General features: G+C 42.4%; 1 protein-coding gene across 1 annotated transcript; it reads right to left on the bottom strand.

Moving 5' to 3' along the window:
- Window positions 1-11,554: 11,554 nt before the first annotated feature.
- Window positions 11,555-12,386, bottom strand: LOC121989888 (thioredoxin H2-2-like). The gene is made up of 3 exons (XM_042544189.1): window positions 12,193-12,386; window positions 11,960-12,082; window positions 11,555-11,827 (listed from the first exon to the last, which is right to left on the bottom strand). Exons 1-3 carry the CDS (start codon window positions 12,343-12,345, stop codon window positions 11,693-11,695), a joined length of 411 nt encoding a protein of 136 aa, XP_042400123.1. The 5' UTR covers window positions 12,346-12,386; the 3' UTR covers window positions 11,555-11,692.
- Between the last annotated feature and the right edge of the window lie 238 nt (window positions 12,387-12,624).

The raw sequence follows: 12,624 nt of genomic DNA, 5'->3' as shown, positions 1-12,624 counted from the left end.
ACGACAGGGGTCTGGAAACGAAGAGGGCGAAATGCGGCGGAAATGGAGTCAAGGGCTTTATATCGCCGCCGGGGAGCGATCTCCACCGTCCGATCCAGGTCGTTGATATCGAGGTTGTCATCTAGCCGTCCATTTCAAACGGCGGCTGTCCCGTCGGAAGTGACGCAACCGCCATACGCTGACAAATGCACGATCGCCACGTGTCAGCCGGTTACTAGTCGCATTTAATGAGCTCCCCTTACCGTGCGCAGAGCACGTGATGGGTAGCATGGGAGAACAACGGGCGTGGATTTCAAGAAAACACAAGGCATGGACAAAATATCGCCGAACGGACAGGTACCGCCGCACGGATAAGCATCCTTATGCCTGGCCGAGCGGCCTAATGCAATGATCATTGCTCAGGCAGATCGGCAGTCCAGTCAGTCGGACTTTGCCTCCTTCGACTAGACTCGAGAGGAGGGCAAGTGATCCGACGGTAAGAATCCGGAACCCCATAAGGAGGGGTCAACGCCACGGGGAGATCAAAGGGTCCAGTGGCTCGTCGGAAAGGGACGAGCCGACCGGACTCGGAAGAAAGGGAAATCTGGTAGTAAAAGGCACCTTGGTAGGGACCAGGGTTCCGACGCTCAAATGAAGCAGTACATAACGACCGAGCGGAAGGACGTGCCTCCCGGCCGGCGCAAGGAATTAAGGCCGTCCGGACAACGTTCTTCGCCCGCCCGCCCGGCCGGACGTTCCGGTCGGGCGATGGGTAAAAGACGGGAACATCTTCTGACAGCTGTCAAGTCGTATGGCTACGCCATACTCCTAGTCTGACAACGGGAGGTCCTGTTGTCCCATCGAAGAACATGCTCGGACTGTAGCAGTATGGTGTCAGGTAAGCTCTCTGACAGGTGCATACCGGGGTATGGGTTGCTGACACGTATGCACCTCGGTGGACATGCATTAGTTCCTTCTCCGTCCTATATAAAGAGCCTATTACTCCGCCAAAGGTACGCATAACACAAACTTGGTAGCCGCTTTTTCCACCACTTACCTGACTTGAGCATCGGAGGGTCGCCGCCGGGAATCCCTTCCCGGCTCGACTTTGGTGCAGGATCACCGGAGCTTCGTTTGACCAGCCGGAGATCCACTCCATCGACTAGGAGCGTGCCACGTGCCCAGCGTCCTTTGGTTCAGCGATTCGGACAGGATCAATGACAATTAAAGTTCAAGGTAGATCAAACCTGAGTAACATGTCAGGTGGAATCTCCTCATGTCGATTGGCCAAAGGCCAACAGAACACCCCGAGTGGCCCCGCTTCCCGCTTAGTTACTTACGGGGCTCTGCTCCCCATCACATCCCGATCGTCTAATGTCGATCGGACATACTCTAAGGGGTCCAACTCTCCACTCAGACATTATTAGGACCCAACTCTGTTCTCCATTATTTACAGGGCTAAGCTCCACATCACATTCTGATCAGCAATGTCGATTGGACATACTCTCGGGGTCCAACTTCCCATTCAGATATATCGGGGTTTCGCTCTCCACTTAGTTACTTACGCGGCTTCACTCTCCATCTCATCCTGATCGGCTGATGCCGATCAGACATACTCTCAAGGACCTAACTCCCGACTCAGATATTATCAGAGCCTCGCTCCCTGCTCAATTACTTGCGGGGCTCTGCTCTCCGTCACATCCTGATTGGCTAATGCCGATCGGACATACTCTCGGGGGTCCAGCTCCCGCCTCAGATATTATCGGGGCCACATCCCGATCAACAATGCCGATTGGACATACTCTCAGGGGCCAGCTTCCCATTCAGATATATCGGGGTTTCGCTCTCCGCTTAGTTACTTACGCGGCTTCACTCTCCATCGCATCCCGATCGGCTTATGCCGATCGAACATACTCTCAAGGACCTAACTCCCCACTCAGATATTATCGGAGCCCTGCTCCTTGCTCAGTTACTTGTAGGGCTCTGCTCTCCATCACATTCTAATCGACTAATGCCGATCGGACATACTCTCGAGGTCCAGCTCCCGGCTCAGATATTATCAGGGCTCTGCTCCTGGCTTTATTACTTACGGGGCATTGTTCTCATCATATCCCGATCAGCTAATGCCGATCGAACATACTTTGAGGTCCCGGCTCAGATATTATCGAGGTCCCACTCTCCACTCAGTTACTTTTGGACTTTGCTCCCCATCACAACCCAATCGACTAATATCGATCGAACATACTTTGAGAGACCTAGCTCTCCACTCAGATATTACCGAGGCCCCACTCCCCTCTCAATTATTTGTGGGACTCTACTCCCCATCACATCCTGATCAGTTAATGTTGATCAGACATATTTTTAGATGCCCAGCTCCCCATTCAGGTATTATTGGGGTCCCACTCCCCACTCTACTACTTATGAGGCTCTGCTCCCCATCCCATACCAATCGGATATCTCTAACTGAACTTCCTAAGGTCCATCTCACCACTGGGGTGCTATCATGAACCAGTCACCCTTCATCAGAGATTGGGCTCCATATTCTTGGCCCATCTTCTTGTAGATGAGTTAAATGACTAGCAACCCAATAGGAATTTCGACACATGAGTCTATTTCACCATTAATACGACACATGGGTTTGTCAGAGGATTGGAGTGACTGTATCTTTGGATAAATACGACATACTTCTTCCAGGCCTACGATTAGACCGCTGGATATGATGAAAGTATGACAATTAGTGATACAATGGCAAGGAAAAACAAAAGTGGCGTGTTGGAATGAAAAAACTCTATTACTTGATGAAGAAAAAGAGCCTATAAATAGGTTTTATGTTAGAACATTTCAACCTTGCATTAAACCATATCTCCTATATAATAAGATCACCCAAGACACTTTCTCAATCACGAAATAAAATAGCTAAACACTTAAAGACTCTGACAAACTTCCAATAAATATTATAAAATAAAATATTTAACTCTTAACACTCTCCCTTAAACTGAAATATATAGAAATCAGTTTAAAAGAAAACAACAACAACACGTGAACAAACTCCAAGTAGACCACACAACCTTACAATTATAGCCAACTTGAGAGGCTTGGTCTATATATCTGCAACTTGATCTTCACTTCAATAATAAACCAGTTTGATTGTTCTGTCATTGTTGAGATCTCTTAAAAAATAATACTTCACATTGATATGTTTGCTTTTTCCGTGTAGCACAAGATTCTTAGAGAGTTTGATTGCTGAGTTGTTGTCACAAAAAACTATAGTAGCTTTAACTTGTTTGAATTGAAACTCTTCAAGAATTCTTCTCAATCAGATAGCTTCACAAGCACAAACTGTTGTAGCAATAAATTCAGCTTCTGTAGTTGATAAGGAAACAATTGGTTGCTTCTTAGAAGAACATGATATGGCCCTTGTGCCCAACATAAAAACATAGCTTGAAATCCTTCTTCTATCATCTTGATCTCCTATATAATTACTGTCAGTAAACCCGAACAACTCTAACTTTTCACTCTTCCTGTAGAATAACCTAAAATCTTTAGTTCCTTGTAAGTAATGAAGGATTCTTGTGGCATCTAACAAATGTATTTCTATTGAATTTTCCATATATCTACTTATTAAACTCACATAATACATTATATCTGGCCTTGTCGCAGTTAAATACATCAAACAACCAACAATTTGCTTGTAAATTGTACTGTCCATGTCCAAAATTTCTCGCACATACTTCTTTTGAGAAATAAAGATTTCATTAGCTGATTGCACTACTTCTATGCCAAAGAAGTAATGCATCATACCAAGATCAGACATTTCAAATTCAATCATCATAGATTTCTTGAATTCTTTAAATATAACATCATTAGTTCTAGCAAATATAAGATCATCTACATAGAAGCAGACAATGAGCAGTTTTCCCTTATCTCCAATTTTAACAAAAAGTGTGTGCCCGTATGGACATTTGTAAAAGCCTTCTTTTAAACAATAGGCATTAATGTGACTATACCAAGCTCGTGGAGCTTTTTTTTAATCCATAAAGGGTTTTCTTTAATCTATACACTTTATGCTCATTTCTGATCTTAATATGACCAAGGGGTTGTTCTATAAATACCTGTTCCTCCAAGTTTCCATGCAAGAATATTGATTTGACATCTAGCTAGTAAATAGACCACAAGTTCTATGCTGTCAATGCGATCACCAATTTGATTGTGCCATGTCTTGCAACGAGAGCAAAAACTTCTATATAATCGATTCCATATTCTTACTTATATCCCTTTGCTGCTAAACACGCCTTATACTTGTTAACTTCACCATTTTCTTTTAGCTTTGTTTTGAAGACCCACTTTACACCAATGGTTTTGTGCTCTTTGGAAGATCAGTCAACTCCCAAGTATCATTTCTTTCAATGGTTTCAATTTCATCATCCATTGCCTTACGCCATTTTGCATCTTTAATGATACTTTCAAAAGTTGTAAAATCACAATATGAAAATAAAGTAAAATGAGTGATTGAATCTTCAATTTCTGTTACCTCATAGTCTTCCATCCATGTAGACTTTCTTCGAATCTGACGAGGAAATTGAGCTATTGTATCAGTAGCTTCTGTTGTTGTTGGCAAAATTTCAGTAGTTGTTGGATTAGCTTCTGATGAATTTTCAAGCATAAAGATTGCTAATGTTGGCTCTCTTCCAGAATCATTGTCAAAAAGAACTTGAGTAGGTTGCTACCTATTCCAATCCCAATTGTTTTTCTCATCAAAGACAACATCTCGGCTTGTCACAATCTTCTTGGTTTGTGAATTAAACAATTTATATGCTTTGAATACTTCACTAACACCAAGAAAGACACACTTTTCCCCCTTATCATTAAGTTTCTTTCTTTTCTCATTCAGGATATGTGCGTAACGATGTAGCCAAAAATTTTAAAATAATCTACAGTTGATTTTCTTCCACTCTAAGCTTCCTTTGGTGTCATATTTGGAACAACAAGTCTAGGACTTCTGTTTAAGATGTGAATACTCCAATTTACTGCTTCAGGCCAAAATGTTTTTGGAATTCTCCCTTTTGTCAACAAACTTCTCACCATATTGAGGATGATTCTGTTATTTCTCTCTGATACACCATTTTGTTGGAGTGTAAAAGTTGTTGGTGCGGTTACCACTAACGATCTAACTCAGGTTTTGATGAATGACAAATCAGGTTAAGTTAGGTTTGTCGTTATCTAACACTCTGACCGAGTGTGCAGGCGAAGTCCAGACAGGTCGACGGGCTGACCGGATGTCTGGCACAAAGTCCAAGCGGGTCGACGGGCTGATCGGACGCTTGGCACGAAGTCCAAATGGGTCGACGGGCTGACCGGACATTTGGCACGAAGCCCAAGCGGGTCGACGGGCTGACCAGACGCTTGGCACGAAGTCCAGCTAGGTCGAAGGGCTGACCGGATAGCTGGCGAGAAATCTAAACGGGTCGAAGGGCTGACCGGACGTCTGCAGGTGAGTAAAGGTAAGTCACTGGAAGGGAGTGACTGTGAGGACGCGTTCCCGGGAAGGGAACATTAGGCGTTGATCCGGCTTAGATCCATTTTGGATATCTAAGTCGAGATCGTGACTAGATTCCGGTCTCAGAAAGACGGAATCTAAGTCATACTTTTGATATTGAATTTATAAACTGTGCTAACACTTTGTTTTGCAGGAAACATATTATATATTTGCCTCGGACTAACCTTGTCTTGCAGGAGAAGGAATCTCTGGAGAAAGGTGGTCCGGGCGCCCGGAACAGCAATTTCTATCTTAATCGCACCATCGTCACGTGGAGCTCGCTGGTTGGACCTGCCACGTCTCACCAGGGTGCCCGGAAGGAATCCGAGGTGCCCCGAGCCTGTAGAGGTGGAGCCTAGAACAACAACTGACAAGAAGATCTTCTACTGCTTGCTCTGCTGCTCTACGCTCTTGCAACGCTAACGAAGCTCCGACAACGCACTTTTTCCTTTTCGATTTATTCCTTTGTCGGTATCGCTTTTATTTTCATCAGCATTTCAGCACTTAGTTTGTAATAATTTTCGATCTGCTAGTGATTGCCCACCGAAAGCACTCAACGAGTGCGGGTCTTGGAGTAGGAGTTGACACAGGTTCCGAACCAAGTAAAATTAATCTGTGTTAGCATTGCTTACTTTTTCCGCTGCGCTTACTCTTATCGACGATTTTTCTATATAATCGATATTCACCCCCCCTTTCTATCGAACGTCTACGATCCAACAAAAGTAACTGTCAGCTCTCTTTGAATACCATGAGCTTCACAAAAACCTTCAAATTTAGTCGAGTAATATTCTCCACCATGATTTGTTCGGAGGGTCTTCGTGGTGTTTCTTGTTTCATTTTCTACATGAGCCTTGAAGCTCTGAAATGCACAAAATACTTCTGATTTTACTTGTAAAAAATAAACCCAAGTTTTTCGAGTATAATCATTAATGAAGGTAATTAAGTATCCTTTACCTCCATTAGAACATGATGTTATCGGGCTGCATGTATCAGAATGAATTTGCTCCAAAATATTTTTTGCTTACCATGACTTCCCCTGAGGAAATTGAGAACGATGTTGTTTGCCAACAACACATTCTTCACAAACTTGCGAAGGAATACTAATCTGAGGAAGATCTATCACCATATTTTTTTGCTAAAGGATCTTCAATCCACCAAAACTCAAGTGGCCATAACGAAAATGCCACAATCAAGAAGGGTCTTTTACTTCAGCTACCAAACAAGATTGCACACTTATAATCATCAATGGAAATAACCTGTTTGAACTCATTTGCACAACATCAATGACTCCTCTAGTGGGATTATAAATCTTACAAACACCCTTTTAAATAGTGATTACATAATCCTTTTCTTGTAATTGATCGGCACTTAATAGATTATTTTTCAATGTTGGAACGTAAAGGACATTAGAAATTGTTTCTATAGAACCATTCTTGGTTCTTATCTTTATATTACCCTTACCCTATCACTTTCACAGTGGAGCAATCACCAAAACTTACTGTAGAATGAAAGCCTTTATTTAAATAAGAAAAAGAAGACTTACTTCCACACATATGGTTATTGCAGCCCGTATCTGTTAGGATCTTGGGGCGGCCGACTAGAGGAGGGTGAATAGCCCTGTAAAATTAAAACAATCTTTCTCGATCTTTTATAGCTAAATTAAACTAACACTTGCATATAATAAATAAGAGACTAAAAGAAAGAAGAGGCTCAAAAGATTTACTTGGTTATAACTGGGAAGTTTATTAATCTAAGACAGTTGAAGCTCACTATCAAAGTCTCCTTCAGGCGGAGAAGCCTCTTGCAACGTTGATGGCTCACAATAACAAAGCTAGAATCAATTACAAGTGTTTCTCAAGTCCCTATCCAGCTTTTGGGACCAGGGCTGTATTCATAGCCCTGGTCAGGGCGCCTGGAAGGGTTCCAGGCGCCTAGAGGGGGATACAACTTTATCTCCATTGCAACAGATCACGTTTGGCTGATCAGGAAAAAGATCCTGGTTCGGACGCTTGGAAGGGTTTCGGGCGCCCGGAGTCTAGTGACGCCCGGACTGGTTCCGAGCGCTCGGACCAAGAAGGTCAACAGCCTGTTGACTTTCGGTCCTAGTATTTTGCTCTGATTCCACTCGCCTTTGTCCGAGTCTTTCGCTCCGGCTACACTCGTCATCCGAAATAAGGCTCACCCGAACCCAATTTCTGATCTTCTCGAACAACCTTCCACTCCTAACTTCTCGTCCCTCGGAATCGCCGCGTGCTTCCTTCTCGTCCGTCGCCATAATCTTTCATAGCGCCTCGTCCCTCGGACGCACAGAGCTTGATAGCTCTCTCCTATGTCGTCCTTCTCGCTGGATGCGTCTTTTTGTTCGTCTCCTCGAGCAACCTTCCACTCTGGTTTCTCATCTCTCGGAAACATGACACGCTCTCTTCTCATCCACCCACGTACTCTTCTATAGCATCTCGTCCCTCGGACACACCAAGCCTATCGACTCTCTCTCGTGTTATCCTTCTCGCTAGCTGCGTCTTTTGCTCGACTTCCTATGCTCCTAAGTTCATACACACTTAGACACAAGGTTAAAAATCAACAGGACCTAACTTGAGTTGGTTGATCACATCAAAACCACCTTAGAGTACCAACAATATCCACATACCAAACATCAGGCTCAGGTTTTTAATTAGCTTGAACAACCATTAACAAAGTTTCCACTTCTTGTTTTTCGGCAAAATTTGATTGCGCTTCCTTTTCTTTGTCTTCAAGTAGCTTAGTATAACATTCAAAACGATAATGTTCAAATTTATGATATCTAAAACACTCTACATTTGATTTATCAAAATGTTGATTTCATCCTATCTTTACCCCGAAAATGACTATTATCGACTTCGAAATACCTGCTGTCATCTCTATGACCTTGATCTCCCCTTCCTCTACCTCTACCCCTCCCTCTAGAGTTAGAAGCCTTTAAAGCTTGCTCTTCTGAAGTTGATCTTTGGTTCATCTTCTGTTCATGGACCAGCAAGGAACTCTATAGTTCATCAAAAGAAAATGCATCTTTGTCTTTGGATTCTTCAATGGAACACACAATATAATCAAACTTTGGTGTTAGAGAACACAATATCTTCTCCACAATGGTGGCATCTCCCATCTTCTCATCATGAAATCACATTTTATTGTTGATCTCTATAGTCCTGGCACAATAACTAGTGATAGATTCCTTATCCTTCATGTGTAGAGTCTTAAAATCTCTTCTCAAAGTTTAAAGCGTGCACGTTTCACTCTAGCAGAGCTTTGATATTTTTTCTTCATGGAATCTCAAATATCTTTGGAAGTTTCTTTGCTAAGAATTGTTTCTAAGATGGGACGATCAATTGCCTGGAAAAGGTAATTTTTTGCCTTCAAATCTTTGAGTTTTATCCCTTCTAACTCTATTTTCTAGACATCAATTAAGACTGCATATGTTGCTAGTACTTGAATTCCAAATCCAATGATTGATCAATACTCTTTTGACGGTAGAAAATTCTCTATTAGCATACTCCAATAGTCATAGTGACCATCAATACGTGGAATCATAGGTTGCTCAAAATTATTTTCAAAGGTCATTGAGTCTTGCTGCTGCAAGATGAACTAATACCACTGATATAATGGCAAAGAAAAATAAAAGAGACGTGTTGGAATGAAAAATGCTTAATTAATTGATGAAGACAAAGAGCCTATAAATAGGCTTTACATTAGAATATTTCAAGCTAGCAATAAACCATGTCTCCTATATAATAGGATCACCCAAGACACTTTTTCAGCCATGAAATCAAATAGCTAAACACCTAAAGACTCGGACAAACTAAGACTCGGAAAAACTTCCAATAAATATTATAAAATAAAACATTTAATTCTTCACAATTGCACAAGCTGTCTAGCAGTGATACGATGTTTCATTAAATGTGAAGATCATAGAGGCGTTGTAAAGGGGCCCCTCTCCACTAGTATAGGTACGTGAGTCTACGAACTTACTTCTCCTTCCATTGTTTTTTTCTTTCTAAGATTCTGACTTAATCGTAGAAGTAGTTGCTCAGGAATCCCCTGACCTGCATATTAATAGTTTTTCTTTTGATCTTTTCTGCTCGTGCTTATAGGCGTTCCTAGTTCGAAATCTTCTTCAAGTCAACCTCCAAGCCAGTTCACCAATTATCCATTGCTCATCGCTTTTAGACGGTATCATATTTTAACCCTATTTGATAACTCAACAGGATCTGGTTTAACCTGTTTTAATAATATTTAATATTATTATGACTTAAATAATTTGTTAATCATGAAACGGAGAGTTTTCTGTGTTCTTATCGTCAAGCACATATCATATGGATAACTGATCAAACTTTGTGACATCGAGTGTTTAGTTTATAGTGATTCATAATTGTTACAATTATATAGTTCATGCGGATGTAGCATAAGGGTGTAGGAGAAATAAGGAGAAGGAGAGGAGGCATTTTAGTCCTTTCACGGTGTAGGGTTTTAAGGAGAGGGAGATGACATTGTTGTGTGTGTGTTGGGGGGGGGATGGTTTTTTCCGCCGCCAGGAGAAAAAGGGGCATGGGTGTTGGTCCGCCGCCTCTGGTGGTCCGACGCCGATACCGGCTGATAACTCCAGCGCCGCTCTCGGGTAGACACGCCGGCGCCTCACGCACAGGGACGCACGGGACTGTCGCCGCTCCTCCTTTCACCACGCTGACACCGTCGACGAGTACTGTCGTCGCCACCTATCACCTCCTCAGCCTGCCGTCGCAATCCTCACGGCCATTGACGCCCTCACCGCCTCATGGCCACCGCTGTGGCTGCCGTTGTCACTGCCGCCGCCGCCTCTTCCAGCGGCCGCCATTGCCTCCTCCAACGTTTGCCGCAGTCACCGCTGTCGCAACCGCCTCCCTTGGCTGTTGTCACCGCCGCCGCCTCATCCACGGTCTCTGCCCTTCGGACAACCGCCACCTGAGTTCTTAGATTCCGTAGTATTTATCTGCTTCGGCCTGCGAGCCAATAGGGTGTTCGGCCTGTGAGCCGATAGGGTGTTCGGCCTGTGAGCCGATGTGGTGTTCGACTTGCGAGCTGATATGGTTCCGACGACCTTCGAGTCATCCATATGTTCCCACTCCCTGGCTCCATGGGACCTCCGACTTGTATTACCACCGATCCGTGTCGACCCAACTCTCCATCCCGTCTAATCCATCATTCTATAGAAAGTCCCGCCCTCGCGGGCCCAGATATAGGGAGGTTATCATTCTCCTTTTTTACATATGACTTATATATTTTTGGGACATGCCTCGAGTATCGGGGTACTAGAAACCAGGACAACTTGGTCGCTGGTTACAGGTAGTGTTGACCAGAGGCCTTTTGACGACTCGGTCAATATAGAAAATAATTCATCATCCGGGTCATGGAGATGTGGTCAACATTCCAGATACGTCATTTTGATAGTTCCATCTCTTCAGATTCCCGATAAGATCAATAGTAGTTCACGATTCATTTCATACGATACATACAATTGATATAGAAAAGATATGATTTTAATTTATATCTAAATCAAAAGTTAAAACAGTCCAATATCAGTGTGTGAAAATTTGAAGGAAAACTACATAAAAGAAAAAGGCTGTGGCAGAGGAATCATTTGGGCCTGAGATCCATCTTTACACGCTCGTACGTTTATACAGCTAGCTCATGAGAACCTAAGCATATTTCAAGGAACCATTCCTTTTAAGTCTGTCACGTGCGGCACAAAATCCTGGCAACATGAAATCCGACAGCTGCAGGAATTATCAATTAAATTCGGGAACTTAGATCGAAATAATCGATTGAACCGAATTAATTTAAAAAATGTGTTCCATTTATTTGAAAGTTCATTTTTTTTTAAAAATAAACTGGATTTCAGTTTAAAATTTTAAAAATTGTTTAAGCAGATTAAATTATTATAAAGATTTTTTATTTTTTTTATAAATTGATTAAATTTAGCTATAGTCCGAATTAATTAATTTTTTTATCGGTTAATAGAATCGAGCCTAATACACTAAAATATTTTTATCTCATCAGAAATACCATTAATCATAAATAACTCACACCATGCATGCTCTCCCTTGATTCATACTTAACTTATAATTAATAACTAATTAGTTCATGCATGCTTAATTATATATAATTAATTCAGTTGGTGAGATGGAGTTGGATCTTCTTCTTGAGCTCGTCCTTGTTGGCACCCACCACCCTATCCACCTCTCGCCCTCTCTTCACCAGCACAAATGTCGGCATCGCCTCCACCTTCCACTGCTGCGCCACCTTCTGCATAATTCATTCGCCATTCACATGACCACTGAATTCTATTTAATTATCGATAGAAGAAAATAAACTAAACTAAAGCATGAACTAGTGGGGATTGATTGAATAATATTGTGTGTATCATTGAGTGCCCACCCGGAGCTCATCGACGTCGATCTTGATGAAGACGGCGTCGGAGAATTGGGAAGACATCGCCTTGAACGCCGGCTCCATCGCCCGGCACGGCCCGCACCATGCCGCAGTGAAGTCGATCACCATCTTATAATATAATTAACCCAGCCAAATTAAGCAATGAAAGAATATATATATATAATATTTGAAATAATAAAAGAAAATTGTGTCAGCTGGGTTGTTTGATCGATATTTACGAGCTTGTTAGATTGAATGTGAGACTGCCAGTTCTGGGACCACTCGGCGGCGGAGTGGACGGCGATCACGGTAGAGGAGGAGTCGGCGCCGTCGGCCTCCTCGACGCGGGAGGCGGCTGGGTTGCATGAGGCGCCGGAGAAGACAAGGCCCATGCTTTGTGGAATTCTTGCTTTTGGCCTTGTATTTCTCTGCCGAGTGTAGAGAGCTAGAATGGTTGGTTCCACTTATATTGAGAGAGGGTAAAGGTAATTCTTTTACTATAAAAACTAAAGATATATGACGCCTTAAATTAATAGAATCATCAAAAATATATATCTTACTATTTTATAAAAAATAATTACTTTTTAAAGTAATTTTTACGGACGCATCAATTAGGAATTTATAGTTCAAGACTCGATATATTATTAGAAAAAATTTTCATTAATCAATAG

This window comes from Zingiber officinale, chromosome 6B (assembly GCF_018446385.1).
Source record: "Zingiber officinale cultivar Zhangliang chromosome 6B, Zo_v1.1, whole genome shotgun sequence".
Classification (NCBI taxonomy): domain Eukaryota; kingdom Viridiplantae; phylum Streptophyta; class Magnoliopsida; order Zingiberales; family Zingiberaceae; genus Zingiber; species Zingiber officinale.
This window is presented reverse-complemented; position numbering and strand designations above follow the sequence as displayed.